At 43.5% G+C, this 24874-nt stretch overlaps 1 protein-coding gene across 1 annotated transcript in view; it reads right to left on the reverse strand.

Moving 5' to 3' along the window:
- Positions 1 to 818: 818 nt before the first annotated feature.
- The window catches only part of LOC144824644 (ferroportin-like), a 95764-nt gene continuing 71708 nt past the window's right edge, over positions 819 to 24874 (reverse strand). Inside the window, exons 7-8 of the mRNA XM_078683693.1 lie at positions 20438 to 21097; positions 819 to 1202 (exon numbers count right to left, since the gene is read on the reverse strand). Of these exons, the coding sequence (XP_078539819.1) occupies positions 886 to 1202; positions 20438 to 21097 (977 nt within the window). The 3' untranslated portion in view covers positions 819 to 885. The remainder of the gene's footprint in view (positions 1203 to 20437; positions 21098 to 24874) is intronic.

A 24874-nucleotide genomic window follows, 5' to 3' on the forward strand; every position in this document is an offset into this window, starting at 1 on the left:
CCATATTTAGACGTGGGTATGTTCTGCTACCTTCAACCCAGTCTGTATGAATACCAAGTTTGTACTGTATGGTCCAGTCAACATACCTTAGTAAACCGGTTACCGAGGCCAAGTTTTTTTCTGGTTCCAGTACCCCCAGTACCCCCTGGAGCCCCACTCTCCCTATTCCTTGCATTTGAAATTTACATTTCTGCTGTAGTGTGAGAATGCATTTCATGAAAAGGAATATAAAGTTGGGTTGCCAAGAGAAAAATGCCAGCCATGTGTTTAAATAGCCTGGAAATACCTCGTCTTGGCACTAAATAGGGTTATAAATAAAAAAGTATGTATTCATTTGTAATGTGACTTTTCTGTATTGGTTCCCTTTAAATATCAGTCACGAATCATTCAGGCAGCCCTAGAACACAAAGTGCATTCTATTTATATTTGCTGTTCGACGTACATACAGATACGTGCTGAAAATACGGCTTTAGGTGACTGCTTATGTTTGTCGGTGGGGCAAAGTGGTAGGTGGTGGGCCGGGCAGCTAGGGGGCTCCCTCATTGTGCTTTGCAGGGGGGCCCCCTCAAGTTTCGTTACGCCTCTGGCCAGGAGGTTAATAAAGGTTTTGAGCTAACATACATGTACTCATGCCAGCTGTTTCCAACCGCAGGAAGCGTATCATACCTCTTATTGCTGAGTTGCATCATTGCCTCTACCTCGCCACTACAGTTTACACGGTGCTTTGTAAGGGTTGATGGTCTGAGTAATAGATTGGAAATGCCATAAAGCTGTATTGAAAGGATTTATCAAACATTAGTGAAAATATGGGTCTGGTAAAAAAAAAACACTCCATCAAACACTTTGAAAACGTGATTTCTTTAGGGTGGAACACCCCAAAAATGTTCAGATTCCAGCTAATTCCGTGTCTTGTACCTCTGGTGGCAGTGATGATTCTCGAGAGCAACAAACAAAGAGCTCCTTCCCCAGGGTCTTTTGAGCATATCGAAAGTACATCAGGTGCCCCATGGCAACAAAAGAGGCTGAAATGAGCACAAGCAAGCCAAACGATTCAGGATTGGGCGCAATGATGACCATGACGAAGTGCAGCAGGACTAGGAGATTATTCATGGAGCTCTGCACGCCATTCACAATGCCTCGCTCCGACTCAGAAACGTTTTCTTGCATCAGCTGGGTCACAGTTAGGTCGAAAGACCAAAGACCTGTAATGAAAAGGATTTCCATTATAACTTGCTAATAATTGCCACAGCAACAATATTCGGAGTGAGCAGTACACAAGCTGGCCATAGATATTCTTATTCACCCCAAAACACTTTATGGCAGATTTGAAGAGACAGATATTTGATTTCACCAGTGAACCAACCACCTGTGAAGCACTATCCATCCACACAAGCAAGCCATAAAACGACAGAAAAATGCCATTCTTATCAAAACATATTTTTACTAGCCACCATAGTTTAATGAACGTGAAATGTTCCCTTGTTTAGGAAAAGGTGATTTATTTATACATTTGTAAGAATTAACCAATTAAAGTAATGTAAAAGATATTTCTAGGACTGGAATTTTTGTAAGTGGAATTTCTTAATTTTTTTAAGTTACTAAAGCGCATTTGCAAAACCCACACATTGTAAGCATGCATCACGGCACATTACATGGGTTCATACATTTTATTAGGAAGTCAGCAGCTTTAAAATGATAAGCTCAAAACCGGGTGTGATGGTAGACAAATGGACAAACAAGGAAATACCTGCCTCAAACATGCCTCTCAGTAGGTTCTTCTAGCAAAAAATGAACCCAGATAGGCCCTCACAATATGCCGCGCAGTAATTGGTGTGATATTTATAACATGCAATAAAGTCTGCCTCTGCCGAGTTGAAATATGGCGGAAATCTGAACAAAAAGCACAGCACAAAATAGTACCAACTGACTATCATTAGTCAGTAATGTGTTTAATTCCAAATTGAGCAATGGATGAAGCAATCAGTATACTGTAATCTTGATCATAGGTGGATCAGTTTCCAAAATCTTGACACATAGGTATAGCAAATAAACAGGTGACACGTGTTTTGTCGTTAGACGACTTTCTCAAGGCTTAAGTTGGTAACTGTATATATAAAAGATCAGCAATAACACCCTTGTCTTCTCTAGTATGAAGGTTCAAAGGTGTGTGGCAATTCCGATACGAATTAGTGAGTCGCACTATATTTGAATAGTCGTTAACTGGGAGACCGGTCAGCTGAAAAGGCCGTTATAGTAAACCAGTAAAAGACAAATGTGTAGAGCTTCCAAAAGGTAACGTTCTTCAGTCTAGGTCAAAATTAGCATTGTTTCCAGCTCCCATCCTAGTCTGAAGAAAGTTATCTCCCGAAGGATGGGAGTAGTAGTTAGTAGTCCTAGTATTAGGTTCTTATGACGGATCACTGAAATAATATCGAGGGGCAGAATATCGACCAACAAAAATATCGTTGACAAAATATCGAGAGACAAAATATCGAGTTTCTATCTACAAACAGGTAAGTACAAAAATATCGAGTTAAAAATATCGTTTACAAAAATATAGTTGTAAAAAATATCGACTTTAATAAAAAACAATGTTTAATTACATTAATATAAAAAATTAATTACTAAAATATACTTAACAATACTTAAAATAACTTTTAATAATTAAATAATTAATGAAAGTAAAAAAAGAATATTTTTTTAATCATATTTCTTAAAACATATATATATAGTAACAAAATGTAATTAAATAATAGCCAATATTATTAACGTACAAATACAAAAGAGTAAAAATTACTATTCCCACTCCAGTGGGTGCAACAGTAGGGAAAGCGTTGGATAGCGTAGGGGTTAAAATTACTATTCCCACTCCAAAGAGTGCAACAGTGGATATATGACGTTACAACGCAACTTTTACAACGCACTACCATTACAACGTAAGTATTGGTAAGTATATAATAATTTTTATAATTTAAATTATTTAAAATTAATTTAATATAATTTAATTTAATTTCATTTCATTAAATTAAATTAATGTAAATTTAATTTAACTTTATTTTTACACTGTACCCCTGTACCCCAAAAACCCAAAACTGACCCTGAACCCTAAAAAAAACCCTTTACCCAAAAACCCAAAACTGACCCTGAACCCTAAAAATACCCCTTTACCCAAAAACTAAAAACTGACCCTGAACCCTAAAAATACCCCTTTACCCAAAAACCCAAAACTGACCCTGAACCCTAAAAATACCCCTTTACCCAAAAACTAAAAACTGATCCAGAACCTTAAAAATATCCCTTTACCCAAAAACTAAAAACTGACCCTGAACCCTAAAAATACCCCTTTACCCAAAAACTAAAAACTGACCCTGAACCCTAAAAATACCCCTTTACCCAAAAACTAAAAACTGACCCTGAACCCAAAAAATACCCCTTTACCCAAAAACTAAAAACTGACCCTGAACCCTAAAAATACCCCTTTACCCAAAAACCAAAAACTGACCCTGAACCCTAAAAATACCCCTTTAATTTAACATAATTAGCAATTAATCAATTAAATTAAATTAATTACCAATTACATTTTAATTAATTAACAAATATTGTTTAATTAACAATTAATTAAATATTACTACCAATTATTAAATTTACATATTTAATTAATTATAATTAAATTACTTCCCACCCTATTCCCCTATAAACCCACAACCCGCTACAGGAAATAAATTATTTAAATTTACACAATTAGCAATTGATCAATTAAATTAAATTAATTACCAATTAAATTTTAAATAATTAACAAATATTATTTAATTACCAATTAATTAAATATTACTACCAATTAACACATTTACATATTTAATTAATTATAATTAAATTACTTCCCACCCTATTCCCCTATAAACCCACAACCCGCTACAGGAAATAAATTATTTTAATTTACATAATTAGCAATTAATCAATTAAATTAAATTAATTACCAATTAAATTTTAAATAATTAACAAATATTATTTAATTACCAATTAATTAATTATTACTACCAATTAATAAATTTACATATTTAATTAATTATAATTAAATTACTTCCCACCCTATTCCCCTATAAACCCACAACCCGCTACAGAATAAAATTACACAATAATTTTAAAAAAATCATTAATTAAAAATAATTATAACATAAAATGACACTTTTCACACATATAACATAAAAACACTGTAAATAATTAAATATTATTTAAAAAACGATATTTTTTACTATCTAGATTATATACTTGGATATTTTCCCTTTCTATATTATTTACAGTCGATATTACTTCACTTACCTTAAAAACGATATTTTGGCTGTCGATATTCTGTCCTGTCGATATTTTGTCCAAACGATATTTAAAACTCGATATTCTGTCCAAACGATATTTTGGAGTCGATATTATGTCTGTGCACCCTTATGACGAGACATTGTAACAACTCGTACAGAGTCTTCCAAAGAAATACACACAAAGTTGAAACATTCATTTAGCAGTTGTATTTAATTAGCATGTCTGTAGGAAAGTGCCCCTTTTTGCATGGTTGCCCCCACTTTTTGCCAAACTGTCGATGTACTTTGAATGACTGTGCCCTGGGTTCCTACCAACCAGGTACCAGGGCCTATGTTATTTCCCCAAATTGTACTGTTACAAAACCAAATTGGCAACTTTCTGGACACATGTAAGTCCCTTGTAAAAGGTACCATATGTACCAATAGCACTGTGACCAAGGCCTCCATAGCCTGCAGCACTTATTGTACCACCCTTAGAGGCCCTGTACCTTTACACACACACTGCCATTGCAGGCTATGTGTTTTTGTGCAGAACAAAGTGAAGAGTCGACATGGCACACATCTCTGTGTGCCATGCCTACAACCCACTGCCCTGGCACAGGTAAGCCACCCCTCTAAAGGGGTGCACTATACCAGTGGTGAGGGTACTCCTACAGTGTCTAAAGTTACAATTGAAGGGTTGACCCAATGGTACTGGGACCTGGGTATCAAGTGGTACATAGATAGGGGTCCCAGACTATGTAAAATTTACGTGCACAAGAAATTCATTGACTTTCGATACATATCACTCGTATCGTAGTTTTAAGATGGATGTTGTTTATTCACATCCTCTTACTCATACATCTTATGTACAATGCATAATCAATATTCACATATGTGCCCATGGAGTAGGAAAAAGGGGGGGGGGTGGTGAAAGGAGTTTTAGTGAAAGTAAAGGTAGTGGGTGGACAATTTAAGAAGGTGACATGTGATAGAACAATATTCAATAAGTTTAAATCACATGGGTGCTATAGTCAGTCACCCCATACATTGATGAACATCCGTTCAATCCTATCCCATATAATATGTAACACAATATTAATACATTGTTGAAAAATGGGTAGGTCACATGTAAAACAGTCGACGTTTCGACCCCTGTTGTGTGTAGGTTGGTTGCACCTTACAGTGGGGTCTTCATCAGGACGTGGTGTGAAAGGGGGAACCTAAGGTTAAAAACGGGGAAGTTTAGAATGACGAACCATGAGTTAAATTAATTTTAAATGACTCAATCTGCCATATGGTATTTACCAAAAAGCTTGGAAGGTAAGGATATTTCTTATAAGGGCCGGCAGGCTCCTCTTGGGGGTGAGCGTGGAGTTGTACCTGTGAATGGGAAGGGTGGCATACTAATTATCAAATTGTCCCACTAAGGTTGGATACATAATTGAACCATGTCTATCATAAACCCCAAAAAGGGGAAACAATTCATAAAACACATGCATACTGAGGCATAACATTAAAAATAGTGTGTTGATATTTACATGTTGAAACAAAAAAGAGATTCCGCATCACATATATCCAACTGGTTAGATTAAACAATCAGAGTCTGGATACACAATGAACCAAACCGGGTCATGTAAACTAAACAGTAACCAATTCCTTATTAGGTCTACCGGGTCATGTAAACTAAACAGTAACCAATTCCTTATTAGGTCTACCCGTCCGGGTTAAAAGCATTCGTGCAGGTTTGCGGTACAGTGTGGTCAGAAGTCGGTTATCCTCCTAGTCGATGGTTATGTCCAGAAAGTCAATTTTGTTGTTGTCAGACTGCAGGGTGAATTGTATGTCCAGGCTCTGCTGATTAAGCCATTGATGAAATGAATCAAGATCAGTCTTGGTACCTGCCCATATCATCAGCACATCATCGATGTACTGGCGTAACAGGAGTATTTGGTCACGGTATGGGTTGCAGGTATTAAGGATATATCGATGCTCGAAGTCGTCCATATAGATTATCGCCAGGTCCGGCGCAAAGGCTGCCCCCATTGCGACTCCCTTCGTCTGAATTAGAAGTTACCCTGGAAGATGAAATAATTCTTGGTCATGGCGATGGTTAGTAAGGAAAGAATGAATTCTGTAGGTACTGCCATAGGTCCTGGCCGTCTATCAAGTGCAAGTTGCATCACTTTCAACGCCTGCATTTGTGGGATACTCGTGTAGAGTGAGACTATATCACAAGTAACAAGTAGCTGAGTCACATGTAAGTCCCTTGTAAAAGGTACCATATGTACCAAGGGCACTGTGACCAAGGCCTCCATAGCCTGCAGCACTTATTGTGCCACCCTTAGAGGCCCTGTACCTTTACACACACACTGCCATTGCAGGCTATGTGTTTTTGTGCAGAACAAAGTGAAGAGTCGACATGGCACACATCTCTGTGTGCCATGCCTACAACCCACTGCCCTGGCACAGGTAAGCCACCCCTCTAAAGGGGTGCACTATACCAGTGGTGAGGGTACTCCTACAGTGTCTAAGCCAATTCTTATGCCTTGTAAGTGCAGTAATGCCATTATGAGTATATGGTACAGGGAGCTAGGCATGGGCACTGTGCGCAGCTGCCCAGGGCCTCACACTCAGCCAACCAGCATGGGGCCCTGCACCAGTTTAACACACCACCAGCCCTCTTGTACTCCTGCCCATTCAATTGAAAGAAAGGCATCTCTTTGCAATTGGGCCCATGAGAGGGAGGGGAGGTGGCCCTACCTCGGTTTCCTAGGGATGGTGTCCCAGTTGCAATGTGAGACGCCCATTATCACCACTTTCGCTCCACACAGGTTTAACTCTCAGCCCTCGAGCAATTCTCACACCTTCAGCCCGCATTGGGCTTTAAAAGAGGTGCTTGTAGGTGGCTGAGAGGAGGAGCTGTGGCCAGGAAAAGTCTGAACAAAGCAACTTTTGGAGCCCTGAATATGTCACATATGTAGAGTAGAGGGGCCTCGCACATTCCCTTTTGTGCCCAGGGCCCCAAAAATCCTAGAACAGGCCCTGACTGGGAGTTTATCATTACGAACTCCACAACACCATAACGGCTTTACTGAAAACTGGGAAGTGTGGTATCAAACGTCTCAGCACATTAAACCCACACTGATGCCAGTGAGGGATTTATTTAAAAATGCACTCAGAGGGCTCCCTGAAAAACAACCTAAGACTAATGTCCTGGCTGAGTGGCTGCTGTTTCTGGACCCCTGGGTCGAGAGCCTGCCGCTCTCGGGGTCCTAAAACAATGCACATCCTGAGACGAGGTGCCAAGCCTCCTCCCCCAGGATGGCTAGGGTCCACGAAGTGGAAGCTTCAAAGGCTTTCCGCCTTTGTGAGCCACGGCCAGGGCGACTGACGCTGGAATCTGGGGACCACGGTTCGATCCCCGGCTCCGGCGGCAGGTTAGCCCAGCACCATGTGACTCTGGGCAATAGCTCGCTTAATCTTCCCGACGGCCCGCAGCGCCTAGAGACCCTTACGGGTGATTGTGCGCTTTACAAATGTGGACTTTACTTTACCCCAGCCATTTGCTGCTCCCAGAAACTGGCCCCCACCGGTTCTGACCCCCCACTTTGGGCGGGAGAATCGGTGGGAAAACCAAGTTAGGTGGAGAGGTGTGCCCACCTTTGCCAACCCCACCCCTGAGGTGGGGGAGGTGAGGTGAAACATAACTCTCAGTCCCTGCCATCTTGCAGATGGGGGGACCCAGCCAACCAGCATGAGGCATATGCCCCCCCTACCACTGGAGCATGACATAATAGGGGGTGTACCCACCACAAGGAAGGGGCCCATTGGTCTCGACCTGTACCTACCTGTAACACCCCTAAATGTAGTATTTAGAGGCAACCCTGAACCTTGCCTCCCTGGATAAGAAGAGAAAAGAAGAAGGACCTTAGAAGCCGTGCTGAACTATGAAGAGAAGGACGCCCACTGACTTGGCCCCAGCTCTACCGGCCTTTTCCTACCTTGAACCTACTCCAGCGAAATCCCGGCATGTCCCACAGCCAACAGCCCCCAAGAACCCAGAGGACCTGCCCTGCTTTCCCAAACCAAGACTTTGTCTCCCTTGAGCAAAGGATTTGCTCATCCACAGACTCTGGCACCGGCCAAATGCGGGAGTAAAGTAAAGTCCATATTTGTAAAGCGCACAATCACCCGTAAGGGTCTCTAGGCGCTGGGGGCCGTCGGGAAGATTAAGCGAGCTATTGCCCAGAGTCACATGGTGCTGGGCTAACCTGCCGCCGGAGCCGGGGATCGAACCGTGGTCCCCAGATTCCAGCGTCAGTCGCCCTGGCCGCGGCGCCACACCTCTTCCTGAGTCTGCACCACTCTGCACCCGACGCCCAACACCATGAGGAGGTCTCTCCGATGATCCTGACCTGAAGTCTGGTGATCTCTAACTTGCCTCAAATCTCCAATCACAGGCTGCAGCCCCTTTCTGGAGGATTCCACTGACAGCGACCCGAGCTGGTAAGATAAACCCAACACCTAAAGACACCCCTGCACACAGCTGCTGCAGGTAAGAATGGTGGGGCTGGCTGGGGGGGAGGGGAGGGTTCAAGAGACAACCACAAAGGAAAATTAAATAAATAATTGATTTTCCCTAATTGTCGTCTCTCGTAATCCCCCCAGCTCGCCCCACTGCTCTTACCTGAAGTGGCCGTAGCTTCCTGCAGCCGATGTCCCACGGCCTTAGGTGACCCAAACAACAGTGTCCCAGCATCCCCAGGCATCCCAACTTACCTCTCCAAACAGTGATCACCTCCAGAAGATTTTCGTCCTCGAGTCTGCAGTGTTTGTTGCAACCAGAGAATCCCCATTGTAATCAACAGGGTACCAGATGCCAAAACTACACCCTGCACCCAGCCGCCCCTATGCCGCTGCGGGTGCACCTTGTGTTCTAACTCAGATCCCCCTTTGCCCTGAGCCTAACACCAGGAGCTTTGCTCCCACAACATTATGGCCTGCTCATGAGCAGCCACCAACCGGAGGCCCCTATCCCCGTTGGATAACATTGGGCCTCAGCACCCTGCACCCGGTCGCCCTAGTGCCGCTGAAGATGTTCTCTGAGAGGCATCTTCGACCCTGGGGGAACCCTGGTTCTAACCTCAGAAACCCAACTCCCACAAACAAATGCTTACCTGTAAACCGATAACTTCATTTCCTCCCATAGGATTGCATTGACTGCTTTTCTTTGAAAATTCTTTCAAGTGTTGAGTTTGTTTGTATGAAAATTTGAAAAACTGCAAATGTACTAAACCTTAATTACTTACCTTTTGTCTAGGAAATGTCCCAGAGTGATATCTAGGCATATCACACTGGTGATTACTTAAAAAGTGGTTACTTAAATAGTAGTCCACGAAGTAACATGTACTGTAATCTACAAAGTAACTGAAAGTAATTCTGATTATTGACTTACTTGTAAATCAAGCAACTGCATTTGAACTTGCATTCAAGTCTAATTTATTGCATAAGTATTGCAAAGTATTATTTCACTTACCTGCACCAGGCCTGGCTTGGTTCTAGAAATAAAATAACTAAATCATTTTTTTTATACAAACAAATTGGTCTGAGTTCAGTCTTTGAGTGTGTGACATTATTTCTTGCCTGTGTTTGTACAGTACATGCTGAACACTACCCTCTGACAAAGCCTTACTACTCATCCACACTATCACAAATAGAAAGTAAGGTGTTATCTTCTTTTACCTCTGCCTTCCTTTGGAGTTCCACTACACTCTGTGCACACTATATCTTACTTTGGTAATTTTAACGAGGCAGTGAGCCATATCATTAAAGTTTTCTCAATGGACTCTACTGACCTATTTTAATCCTTCACTCACGCTCACTACTGCACTTTTTAGGTCCCTCACACGCACGCATCCATTGGCCAGGAATAAAAGAACTCCGTTAAAAGAGTAGCACTCCGTGCTACCCGGCAGGCATTGCACCGCCAGCCTGTCGCTGGAGCAGAAGGCCAATGATGACACGATACAATCATTAGGCAGGATGGCAATAGTCGTCCAGCCTTTTAATTGTGTGAGGCATCCTCAATTCCGTCAAGGGTTTACCTTATTCCCTGCTGCACGATTCAACCCTTTCCAGAAAGAGAATTACTCCCTTATTTAATTCACTGCAATTCTTTTGGGGAACTCTGTACACGCTCTTGATACCTAGTTGTAGGACACGTACATTGGACCCCGGTAAACATTGTCCTTATTTGTCCCTCTTGATTGTTAACACTTCCCTGCGTGGGTTCACCCCACGGGACGTACTGGTTACCAACGGTGAAAAATTCTCACCAATTTGGCCCTACTCTAATCAGTATTTCTGATTAATCCAGAATCAGAGCCTGCGCTTCTCTGGCCAGCATATCCCTCTATACCCTTATCATCTTCCATCATTATGGAGGATGTACCGGGTCTGAGTTTCGATGAGGATGCCATAGCTGAAGCATTAAGAACAGCGCCACCTTTGCTGACCAACCCGACTGCCTCTACATCTGGCACGTCCAATGATGATTGGTCGACATTAATGGAAATGAAAAAATAACTCATAAGAATCACGATCCATGGCATTATGATGACCGAATACTTAAGGAGCAACATAGCTCCACAAGGCTTAATTGTCAATATTATCCCGAGACTATTCTTGGAGGACAAACAATTCAAAGTCGACTGGTGCCAGGTGTCTTGGAAATGCACCAAAGACCTACTTTTCCTGATTTCACAAACCGCGAAGCGCCTTTCTGATGCCCTATTAGAAAGAATCTCAGCCTTAGAAGCCACAATGAAAAGCGCCATTAACAAGAATAACAAAGCAGCCTTCACTACCAAGCTAGCTGAGATTAATCAAGAAATGTCAGACCATCACGAATTTCTCTTAAAACAAAAAACAACTAAACTCCAAAAAGACATCACTAAATTCGAGAAAGAGAAAGTCTACCCCTACCTTAAGGATGGTTTCAAAGGGAAAAGGACCAACTATTCTTCAGATGAGAATTCAGATAACAACAGCATACGTGGCTCTGCGAGCAGCAATTCCAGTGGAGGCTATCCTGTAAGAAACACCCGGGCCCCACAACGCTCCACCTGGCAGCAAGGCTACCAACAAGGTCCAACCTTCCATGGTCCATCTCATATGACACCACCCTGGCAATACCCATTCTTCCCACAAGGCCCCCCACAGTTCTACCCTCTAAATCCGCCACCTTTTCAAGGCAGAGGTTGGGGCAGAGGAAGAGGGCGAAAGCGAGGAGGACAGAAAGGAGTACAGTGGCAAGACCAACCGACACCGTCAATCACAATGGAAACCAGGAGCATAACATCCAGGGGGAGAAGAGTCTGATTGTCAATCTCTCCAAGAAAGTCCTCTCACCTACGGAGACAAGCATACTGGAAAAGGGTCTCGGGTTTGTCCCGACTCCTACCCCAGACAGCTTCCAGGAGATGATTGAGATGAAACAATTATTTAGGAAAGTACGTCTCCGTGCTTTTTTTGACAACAAACCTGAGCTCACCAGCGAAGACACTGGGTTGAGAAAACCGTCCACCTTTACTCCCACTGAGGGGATGGTCCCTCCGGAGGTCCTGACTTTTGAACGAGCAGTTCTGACTAGCCTGAAGAATAAACCATACGTCAAACAGTTCCACAACCTCACGTCTACAGAAAGACAAGCATCCATCAATCTGGGCAAGGATGAATCTATTGTCATAAAACAGGCAGACAAGGGGGGAGCAACGGTCATCCAAGACTATGAGGACTACGACCGAGAATGCAGACGACAACTGTCTAATAACACGCACTACCGACCCCTTACTGAGGACCCTACTAAACGGCTGACAACGACCATCATGAGCCTCATAATTGAGGGAGAGACGAACGAATGGATTACCAAGAAAGAGGCTGACTTCCTTACCACCATGGAACCTATCACGCCTTATTTTTATACCCTCCCCAAAATTCACAAGGGGATTACCCCAGTCCCTGGGAGACCCATAGTCTCCGGGATTGGGTCACTCTTGGAGCCATTATCCCAATTTTGCGATGCCTTCCTGCAGCCCTTGGTGAAGCAAATTCCTTCTTACCTGCAGGATACCAGAGACGTCCTCCGTCTAATCAATGAAGTGGATGGTAGAGAAGATGTTGACCTCCTCTTAACTTTAGACGTAGAGGCGTTATACACCAACATCCCGCAACAGGCCACCTTGGAAGCTGTGGAGTCTACACTACGACTGGAAGAATGGTCCTCTCCCACCCCTATAGCTTTCATCATGGAACTAGCCCACATAGCCCTCACAGAAAACTACTTCAGATATGAGTCACAACTCTACCACCAGATCTGTGGTACTTCGATGGGTTCTACGTTCGCACCGAGTCTGGCCTGTATTTATATGGCGACTTTTGAAAAGAACTACATCTACCCACCCGAACAGAACCCGTTCCGAGAACACCTTACTCTTTGGCGTCGTTATATCGACGACATTCTAATATTCTGGAAAGGCGATCGAACTAGCTGTGAGGCCTTCTGTACGTGGATCAACCTACAAGATCCCTTTCTGAAATTCTCAGGTACGATCTCTGAAGAGTCTGTCCCCTTTTTAGACCTGACAATCAAGTTGGATCCCACAGAAATCACTACGACCCTTTTCAAGAAAGACACTGCCAGGAACAGCCTGCTCCTGTATAACAGCCACCACACCAGATCTTTGAGGGACAACTTGCCTTTCGGGCAATTTCTACGGCTTCGCAGAAACTGCACTTCAGTAGCAGATTATAAACAAGAAGCCAATACCCTACAACATAAGCTCCAGGACAGGGGGTACCCGACACAACTCCTCAAGAAATCATCAAAAAGGGCCCTCAACAATAACAGAGACTCGCTCCTGGAAGCCTACACTAAGGAGAAGGATGACTTGATCACTTGTGTGACGTCCTACACAAGAAACTTCACGTTCATAAAGAAGACTGTGAATTCACATTGGGGAATCCTAAACACGGCGGGTCTTGATCTACCTCGGCCACGCTTCGCATTTAAAAGGACAGCCAACCTCAAGGACACCCTGATCCATACCCGCCCTAAGAAGTCGAGTACACGCCCCCTGAAAACCCTCTGGGATTTGCCCCCTGTCACGGGCCATCATCGATGTGGATCATGTGTGGTATGCCCTCAGACTATCCAGGGTAAAACCATAGAACTTCCCAATGACTTTACCTGGCACCGTAACAAGCATACGAACTGCAATAGCGCAAAATGCAGTTATATGCTAACGTGCCCATGCAAATTGACCTACATCGGTATGACGATGCGCATTGTTAAACTACGCATCATGGAGCATAACAGCAACATCCGATGTAAAAAGACACATACTAGGCTGTACGAACACTGCAGACAACAGAATCACTTGGCGGAAAACATACAATGGACTATCCTTGAATGCCACCCTTCCATAAATCAACAAGCATTATACAGAATGGAACAACGGTGGGTGCATCGTCTCCAGACAGATGTACATGGTCTCAATGATTCTGTTCCGTGGAATGTGCTGGCCAGATAGACCATGCTTAGATTGTTCCCATACCAATCCTAACACCCTCAACGCCATCCATGGTTGAACATGGGACTTCTATCACATCCTGTATGGGACCCACTGCATTCTCCTACAATTGGAGCTTCCCCATTCCAAGATGGCGCTCCACTCTGGACGCATATCGGCTGTGTTTACTGACTGCCCTCTCTTTCCACACCGCGCTTGCCCGCGCCGCCGAGCAACGCTCTCCAGACACGCCCACTCACGGCGCCCGCGGCAATCTGCTTTTAAGCAACGCAGCCACACACTGATCCACCGGCTGTCCTGCGATCTCGCCGTTGTGGTAGGGGTAGGTGCTTACAAGCTTAGTGCCTCGAGCGAACTAGGTAAGGTGTGGTCTACGGTCACGATGGGGGGCTGATTCATTTATTTATTTGTTGTAACAGCATTTGGCGATCCTGATGGTGTATCCACCTCAGAGATCACATTAACCACGAATGCAAAACAGATCTTTTCCAACTTCCCATTTAGGTAAATTTCTAACTGCTCAGGCCCCACAAGGACAGTCTGTGGGGACCGTCCACCAGGGATCAAGGGTAAGGACTTCTTGAGAGTGTTCCACCCTGGTGATCCCTTCACTTCTTTTCCCAGCGAAGTGCATATGGCTCTGTTTCCTCTGGTTTTATTTCACGATTACACTACCCCTAAGCTTGAACACACGAATGAGTGACATAGCATGGAGTGTAAAAACTGATGTATATCGAACTAATGTATTCGTTTCATTGTTTAATTATGGCACACACCCCTTTCCCTAATTATTCTCTCTCTCTATCTTACGTCATCACTATGTGTAAATATATGCCTTGAACCATATTGACTTTTTACATTATGTTTCCACGTGCAAAGTTTCCACCTGATGGACCCAGGAATGATTGTGTCCATTTTTCTTCCCACACCTAGGGCGGGAACTCACACAGTATTCCTTCCTGCCTTGACATGCAGGTTGTATACGAAATTTCTTTCAATTAGGTCTGAAATTTCCCGCTAGTTGATGAGCATCCATAGGTCCTGAAGAATTGCCTTATAGGCAAGAAACATGTTGACCGCACCATAGGCGAGGGTCGAACGAGGCCAAATTACCTGACTCTTTGTGCTTCGGTACCCCTCCCTTCACCAATTTTAACGAGGCAGTGAGCCATATCATTAAAGTTTTCTCAATGGACTCTACTGACCTATTTTAATCCTTCACTCACGCTCACTACTGCACTTCTTAGGTCCCTCACACGCACGCATCCATTGGCCAGGAATAAAAGAACTCCGTTAAAAGAGTAGCACTCCGTGCTACCCGGCAGGCATTGCACCGCCAGCATGTCGCTGGAGCAGGAGGCCAATGATGACACGATACAATCATTAGGTAGGATGGCAATAGTCGTCCAGCCTTTTAATTGTGTGAGGCATCCTCAATTCCGTCAAGGGTTTACCTTATTCCCTGCTGCACGATTCAACCCTTTCCAGAAAGAGAATTACTCCCTTATTTAATTCACTCCAATTCTTTTGGGGAACTCTGTACACGCTCTTGATACATAATATATACACAGCCAGCTTCCTACAGTGTCTTATCCTTGATTAGGCGCCATAGTGCCTTAAGTTGACAGCTACTATGCTACTCCATACATCTCGACCATGAGTGCTAACCAAAAAAATATGTCTTGAAAGAAAGAATGTAACAAAACTTTCTGACTGCTGAATGACCATTTGGAAGCCATTTTGGTTGAGGGCCAAGATACACTGCCAAGGTACACTGCTGAACTAGATTATGCTTCCTGTTTTTACCGTGCTATTCAGTTGATTCATGAAATCTTGCTAAAGCAGGTATGAAACTATTTGTATGATCTTAAAACTGATCTCATATAAATTGCAATATGAAACGGTTCTTTTGTAAAGTGCTCTGATAGCTATTGGGTCTTGTTTGTGCTATATGAAATAGACAATGTAACTAAATAAATAAACAAACAGATAAGTGCTCACCGGGGTGAATATTTGATTCTCCTCACATGCAAGATAAAACGAAATTCCAGTACAAACATCTTTGTGCCCATTGATGTGGCGGCGCAGCACATACCGTACCTCTCTTTAGTTTTAGATTAATTAGATCATGTCAGACTGGCCCTGGTGAGTCTTTAATGGCAAATTCATCTTGTAAAAGGAAGGGGACAAATTCAAAGTGTATGGTATTATCCTCAAGGTGTTTTGCAGTTCCTCTACATTTACATATAAAGTCAGTGAATCAATAGTAAAGCCCCAATTACAGGTAACGTGGATTTATGTGTGGAATACCATGTGGCTCAGAATTAATATTTGTGGCCGATATCCCTGCACATAAATCTGACTATTGCAAGTTAATTCCCGTTAAGTAGGGACTAATCACCTGCATCCATTTTGTCCATGTCAAATCCCTCATGGAAGTCTGAATTCCATGTGGATTACTGGCCCATTTACAACTTGCTCAGCTCTGAGCAGTTAGTAAATGGGAAGCATTGGCGAAGGGTAGGGTTTGGTGGAGTGGTGTGAAACAGTGGGCAGGAGAGGATATGGCCTGAAAGGAGGGAGCATTACATTCTCCAGGATGTTGTAGGAAGGAGTAGGAACTCTGGGCTGGGTTGGACTTACAGCCCATGCCTTAAGCTATTTTGCTGGCTGATTTTGTGGCCAGTAAAATCAAGTCTTGTGTCTGCATAAGGAAATCTGGGTGCAAGAACAACAGGCCAGTTTCAATTGGATGAAGCAAAATCCCACCAAACGCTGTTCAATATATAATCAGGCTCTAAGTGACTAAGCTCTTCAAATAGCCTATTGAGCTTCTGAGGCGTCTTCTCTATTGTTCTGATTTGTTGCAAACCCTCTTCATGAGCTGAAGGAGTGTAGAACTTTGGGATTGGTCAATTATATCTTCAGAGAATTTGGTCTCCTTCGATCAGCCTTCATTATTTATGGTGGAAACGCTTCAGTTGGACATTTTGTTTGTCAGAGTTTTACAATCGCCTACTGTGCAATCAAAGAAGCTCCTAGAAAAAAGAAGACTAATGCTCATTCCAGCAGAGATGCTAAAGCTTCTGTGGCTTTCCAAAGACCTGTCAGTATCATGGCTATCTGCAGGAAGTCCAAGAGGTTCACTCAAATACTGTCTCTTTTGTCCCTGGTCAGATGCTTTTGAAAATAAGGAAAAGGAATAAGGACCAGCAGTCCTCTGACAAACTGGATGAGTGTAAGAGATAGCTGAGCATGACACTAAGTATCCACAATCCTTTGTCATAAATATGCTTAGGCATAATCTTTTCCCTCACAGCTGTAACACCCAAGTAGGAAGGTAGGATCCTTCTGCATGGATACTCCCACTTGTTCCCTGGTGCTAAGCTGTTTTTGACTAGTCTGACTGGGATCCTGCTAATCAGGACACCAGTCTCTCTGCTTTCTCCCTTAAGTTGTTCTGTTCAGTTCTTAGGTACATCCCAGACTGAATACTTTGGTAGCCTTATCAGTCCCTTGTATATGGTACTAAGTTACCCAGGGCATAGGTACCCCAGAAGTCCCCCATGGGCCGAAGCATGTATTATGCCATCCATGGGTGACCATTCAAACAGTAAATACAGGCCTGCCATTGCAGCCTGTGTACGCTGATGCTAGCACCACTTACTAAAAATATAGGGTTCCTATATCTAGGGTCACTGCACTTAAAACCTATGTCACCCCTATAGCAGGCGTTTGTAATCCTGAACGCAGGGTGCTTGGTTCTAAGTGTGAGGGTGCCCCTGCATGAGCAGGACACCCCTACAGCCTACGGAGTTCATTCTCCTGGGTCATAAGTGAAGCAGCCATATACCATATAGAGGGGCCCGCGTAATTACGTGATGACCATCTTAAAATTGGCTGCAACAAATCCTATCATATTTGGTATCAAACATGTTGGAACCATACCTCCCACACCATAAGCAGTGTGGGAGGTATGATTCCAATGACTGGAAGGGCCCTCCGTTAGGCTCTCCGTATCCCCGATACCAGTCTTCCAGACCCGAACAGCACAAAATGGTTGCTGCCGACCAGAGACACGATTCTGCCCTCCTACTGCCCAGCCAAGCTCGAGCAGGGAAAGGCAGAACAAAAGGCTTCCTGTCACAGGGACGTGTGACCACCTCCCTGACAGGATTTAGTGTATTGGGGCAGGGTGGGTGTGTTTGCCAGCGCCACTCAGTCCACATGCATAGTCCAGTTCAAACCAGTCCTGGGAGCCGTTGGCTCCTGCTCTGGTGCAAAACTGGACAAAGGACATGGGAGTAACCTCCCCCCTGTCCAGACCCTCCCCTGGGAGCTTCCCCTGAATCAGCCAAACCCTTTCCTAAGGGTACTTAAGAGCTTACCTGTGAGGGGGGTGTCCCTAGATTCATCGTGGGACAAGATTCAGATCAGATACCACTTCTTCTTCTACCATCTGGGCACTCTGGACTTAGCTGGACTTCGTTTGGGCTCGATTTTGTCTCCCTTCCAGTCTGATACATTGTCCGTGCCTGTGCACAATACAGGAACTTTCCAAGGCCTGTGGGCATCAAATACACCTGAAGAAATCTCCCTTGGAGTGAAGGAATCACTTCCCTGCATTCGCATGCACTGGCACTATGACGACCATTCTGCTGATCCTGTGCTCCTCACTTAGAAAGGTCCTGCAACATGGGTGGTGGTTTTCCACAGATTTCGAGGCCTGCCCTGCCCTCTTACCATGTTTGTGGACAGTATCCCTCCTGGGGACTGCAATAATTGAACCCCTGCACATCGCATCAACTTGCAGATGCAAAGGCTTGTTGGCTTCCCTCCAAGAAGATGTTCGGGCTCCAAGTAGCCCCAACCTCGAGCATCTCCAGAGACCAGAATCTTTGGCCATACTACACTGTGCATCATGGTCTGCATCTTTTGGTGAGCTGCTAGAGGTCCTCTCGTGACTCCAGTGCCTATGGCCTGTGGGTCCATTTGAGGGTTACCTTTACTTCGGTTGGGCTCCCCTGATCGCTCAGGGTCTGCCCTGATTCCCCTGCTTGTGGTGAGTTCCCTAGACCTTGCTGGTCCTGACACTGCATCTTCTTTGACTTCTGCACAGACCCCTCATCAGTCTATACCTATAAGAATGTATTCTGGTAAAACAAGCAGTTTTACATTCCTTCTGGACTAAGCCTGAAGACTGCTCTCCACAGCTACCACTTAAAGGTTTCTATAGTTGTCTAAGACCTCCTAAATCACCGTAAGGTTTGTCTGGACTGGTTCAGGGTGACCACTTACATAAGTGGACATCATATACCAGGCCAGCTTCTCAGACTGACATGCTGTTTCAGCAATTAGGTTTACTTTTCTTGTACTGAGATGTGAAGATTGTTTTGTGCTGTTCTACATTAACTCTTTTGTTTAAAAGCTTTCAAACAATCTTTTGCAATTTGTGTGGTAGTGAGGACTGTACTTCTCTCTACAGCCAAACAGAACTGTGCATTTCTGCCCAAGTAATTTGTGTGAGTATAGCTCTGGGTTGTTACTGGGCAGTTCCAAAAGGGCCAGCGTGTTTGGGTTAGAAATTATCTCCTTCATAATACTCAGCAAAATACACGATCACACGCCTTCCGTGTTCTTAGCCCATGTGGACCTCTAGTCTTTGAAGGCACCAGTAACAAACAGGCACCTTCCATTCCAACTAATAAGCAGGCAGCATCACCGCCTGGTTCATGTGGCAGCCATCTTAGATGAGTGGATTGCTGTCACAGTCCAAAAGGTACTGTCTTCCGCCCCAAGCTCAGCAATCCACTTTTATTTTGTTGAAAGCTCAAAGACCAGTGGTAGGGACTCACTCTCCATGCTGCAGCCTCACTACTTCAATGTATGCTGCCTCAGTGCAGTGCAATTAGCTATCACTGGACAGGCACAGGAATTAGCGCACGTCCACTGCCACACATAATTCACTAATTAAAATCTAGTGATAACAAATACTCTATTTGACTGATCCAAAATGCGAATAACACTTTCTTCAAGCAATGACACGACTGAATGAATTGACAGAAAGAAAAAAGTGGTTGAAAGGGTCTGAGCTCAAGCCCCCATCTTTGTAGTTTTTATTTTCATCGTTCATGACAGAAGCTTTGGCAGCCCGGATGTCACCAGACCTAAAAAGTAATCACTTTGCTAAAAGGAAATTCTACAACATTTATTGCGCCTCAATTAAACTGTTTTATTATAAAGATGCAAGTCTTCTAAACCTTCAAAATATGGGAGGATCTAGCCTTATTTCCTGGTATCCTATGGATCTGTATTCCTGCATACAGTAAAAATAAGGAAACATCGAATAACTTATTTTCTGAGTAGGGACTTCGCCCCCTGCAGCATTTATCTACCTCTATATGACATTTTCCCTCAGCTCCTAGCTTACCAGTCCGTCTTTGTGTTGTTCAGCTATATTTTCCCAGCTCTCAAGTTATACCACTCTAAAAGTAACTGAATAACATTAATGCTATGGCACACGCATATTTTAGTAATAAAAAAAACACTTACCAGCTCTGGCAGCAATGATCCCTGCGAACAACAAGCTGACAGATAGAAAGGGCACATAGTTGGGGCTCAAATCCATACCCTCAATGGCAACCCTGGAACTCTCTATCAAGTTCTCCTTTCCTGTCGTAAGGTTGACTTCAGTTATTGCATCCAGAAGGTCACCTGCAGATGAAATATTCCCCAAGGACTTGATGTTGGTTAGTGAAGAAGGGGGTACATCCAAAGGGCGTGTGGGAAGGAACACGGACACCACACATAACATCAGGCAGGAGAGATGAGCTATTCCAGAAATAACCCCTGTCCGCACCAGTCCACATCTGCGCTGGAGCCGGGTGAAGGCCACTGTCCCTAAGATGCCAACAATGGCTGAGAGACCCATCAGAATGCCCAACACAGAGCCGCTCAAGCCCTGCGTGTAGGCGTAGCCAGTGGCAATAGATTCAAATCCCAGAACTGTCATGTAGAGGAAGGCAAGGCCCATGCCAGCCAGGAACACAGGCTGCTCATAGTACGCCACCCAGGCATCTCGGAAGGTATAGAAAGGTCTGGTGATGATGTCAGAGCAGCTGGGCGTTTCCATCTCCTGAGGCGCCACATTGTTTGAAGACTTCTCCTTCATCAAATGACCATTTACAGAGGCATTCTTATCTGGATGTAGTTCTGAAAAAATGAAAATATTACATTTTCACATTTCTTCTACAGGGTAAACAGACCAACTATATTTACACCAGTGTACATCACTGTTCATATATTGTTTTAAAACATTTACGTTTCAAATATGTAATCTAGCCCCACCTTTATTGATAGGACGGTGCATTTTGAATTTGCTGTACACAGTTAAAATCCTACATTGTTTTTGTTCATCAAAGATTTTAACCATCTTCAAACAGAGCTTTGCTGACCATTAATCACCCGAACATTACCGCTAAAGGGAATGGGGGATGGTGGGGGGTGCTCAGGGCATTTTCAAAGTCAATGGCCACTGCCCCTGACTCTGGCTTCGCAGGGTTTAAGGAAGCATGAATAGCAGAAGAAAAAGAAGAGAGAGTGAGCAAGAGATAAAATCAGAGAGAGAGAAGAGAGAGAAAGAGAAGAGATACAGACTGAATTAGAACAGAAAGAAAGAACTAGGAAGGGCGCATTAAAACGAATAGTTTTTAATAATTGTGTAGATCTCTTGTTTTGCACTTTTCTTCCCTTTTGCTTGTTATAAATGTTGATATATTATACACACCGCAGGCCTAGTTTCAACATTTTTACCAGGGCTGAATTTGGTTCCCAGTCCAGCCGTTTGTTCAAAATACTAAACTCTATGTGCTAGACACCAAAGGGAGTGAAAATTTAACATATTAAAGAATTCTGAAAAGGTTATTAATGGGACAATATTGCCCAATCTTGAGTAATTTATCCAACGTTGTAGCCAAAAGTTCCCTAGGATTATTTAAAACTAAAAGTAGATCTTGGACCTGATTTAGAGTTTGGCAGATGGGATATCTGTTACAAATAGATGTGATACTCTGTCACAAATTGATGGGATACTCTGTCACAAATTGATGGGATACTCATATCCCATCACCTTATTACAAGCACTATAGGATATAGTACGCTTCAATATGGTAGATGTTTTTATCCCATCTGCCAAACTCTAAATCAGTCCCATTGACTTCTAGGCATAACTGCAGACTGTCCAACATTGTACCGATGTATTGTGCTTTGTATATCCAATTCCACTGACATTCATTACATAGTCTTGGCCTTCAATTGCAACCATCACACTACAGCCTGCATCAGTGGTGTAACACAGGCCCCCACAGCCCCCGTGGTGCGCGGGTGGGGGGTGGGGGGAGCTGCAGGGGCCCTCCTCAACACATTACTCAGGCCTGATTTAATCCGGAGTGGGGGCCCCTCCATGTACCTTGCAGGGGGCCCCCCTCAACTTTCGTTATGCCACTGGCCTGCATCATACAAAAGGGCTCGTTCTCACTTCCGGGACATTTTTCTGCTGTGGTATCGCACCCGGGAACTAACAATACCATGGAGTGAAGTATTTATTAGGTGTCATATTGGCACTTCTACAGAGGATTAGTAGCTCTTTCCCATGTTCTGATGTGCGGATCACAGAATGATGCGATTTTCGCGCTCAAATTGCTTGAGATATCACCTGGCGAGAGTCAGGCAGGGACTAGTGGGGTGCAGGATTCCGGCACATGTTAAAAAACGCTGTCAATGTTTTCAATCAGAGATCATGAGATACATATGGGGAAGTCTCACATGTCGCATGAGAAAGCTATCCTCCTCGCAAAACATAGGGGATGTATGGAACCTCAATCCTGTTAACATCATGGGGCCAATTGAGTAAGAAAATCGAATAGGCACGTGGTAGGCATCTGACTGTAAACAGGAACATGAAAGAATAGGAGACAATAAGAAAGTCCTACAGTGTTAGAGTTGAAAGGAAAAAGGTCAGAGCAAATGTTCTTGGCTCGTCTTCACACTCTATATTTCTATGAATCTATATACATCTGTGTGAGCTGCAGGAAAGAAAATGGCCGAACCTAAACATAAATTCACAAAGATTTTGCTATGACTTACTCCTGTAATACTCCCGACTTCCAAGGAAAAGCCAGGGGTTTGATACTGAAAAGCATTAGTAAGCCACAAGTCCAAGAGGAACGCACAGAAACTCAAACACCAACCTTTGTGAGTTGGACCCCTTTTCTCATTCTAAATGTACTTGTCACATAATGATTGTATTTTCCCAGCTTTTAAACAGTTGCAGACTTTTCGGAAAACCAATCCAGGAGGTGGGTTTTATTTGACTGCGGCTTTGGAAGACTGAAGCGTGCACAATTACCAATCCGCACGAGGAGAATCTACCAATATGATCTCAACTTTTTGAAGATGCCTAATGTGTGCAAAGAGATGCCTCGCCATCTATGATCGTTGATCTACATTTATTGCATTTTCTAACAATCAGCGTCTTTTGCATTGTTACATTTTCAAAGGTGGTGGTTGGTAAGTTTTCATAACCTTGGTTAAAAGTATACCAATTTATACAACTAATTCTCAATCGATGGTACGAAATAATACTCATAACTACAGCCGCCTGATTAGGCAGAATAAATCCACTGGTATAGAATGCTAGATGTGTCCATGCTAAGTGCGAAATGCACTGCTATTGGTATCACACTGTATCACATTAACCCTACAGGGGTGCTTGCACAGAAAACTTGCCCTCTGATTTCCTCACCACATCCCAAGCGGAAAACATTGTCCTTGATGGTCCACCTGATCAAAGTTCCATCAAGAGGGTGAAACATGGGCACAAGTCAAGTTTGGACTCCAATATGCTCTTAGCGCTAGCCTGAGAGCAAAACCTAACTAAACGAACTTCATGGAAACTTAGCTTATCAAGCTTTCTTCAAATAACCTAAATTCATCATAGGGGACCTCACCTCACGGATCCATATTGCACCTGGTTTCCTGCCTGACGCAATTGCGCTCCTAGGGCCCCATATCTCATCTAAAAATCAAGCTGGACTTCCCCTTTTTGTAAGTGCCCTGAAGTAAGCAAAAAGAGACAAGTAGCATAAGGAGATAAGTAGTGCTTTATAAACCTCATAAGTACACAAATAACTAAATAAACACATATTTAAATAAAGTAGTACAAATCATGCATGCTACCCAAAAATAGTGGAGTTGGTTGGACTGGTTCTCATCCCCTTACTAGGCTGCCAAAGTTGCACGTGCAAAGCTGGGGCTTCTGACTGTGTCAGCAGAAGGTTGTTTGCCTAAAACGGGATGTAGAACTTCGTTTCTTTTCAGTGAAAAGAAGTTTCTCTTCTGAAGTCCCTTCCTTGCAAAAAAAAAATGTTGTGACTGGGATTATGAGCGTTCCTTCACCTTCCAATGCAAGGAGCCTCACTGCTGAGCAAGAGGAAAATTCATCTTTGGTGGGGTGATCGGCACCTAATGATTCATTGGGTTGCAATGAATAGTTTGAGTTTCACTGTTTTTCTGGCAAATCATCAATCTGTTTTCCTAGGTAAAAAAATCTTTATAAAATGTGCAGTTTTTGTCAGAGCTGCTGCGGTTTGGAAAGCCGACTCCACCATGGCTGGGCTTTCTCAAATATGAGTTTAGTGGACTTGAGACACCCTCGCAAAGGCAACAGCTGTGCAAATAAAAAGGGAGCGGCTTCCACGGTATTTGGCTCTACCTTTTTTAGCCTTAGAACTTAAAAATTAACAAATGAGTAGGAAAGCAAAGAGAGCAATGCATTTCTCTATAGAAGGTAGTTTGGATGAAACCGGAGGATTTCACCACTCAATAACACTTTGGTGACATTTTATTTTTCTCAGGAAGATCAGTAAGGTAGGAGGTAGCTCAGATGGCTAAATAAGTTTAGCACATTTAGGGCCAGAAGTTCTAACATTT

This window comes from Lissotriton helveticus, chromosome 3_1, assembly GCF_964261635.1.
Source record: "Lissotriton helveticus chromosome 3_1, aLisHel1.1, whole genome shotgun sequence".
In the NCBI taxonomy this organism is placed as follows: domain Eukaryota; kingdom Metazoa; phylum Chordata; class Amphibia; order Caudata; family Salamandridae; genus Lissotriton; species Lissotriton helveticus.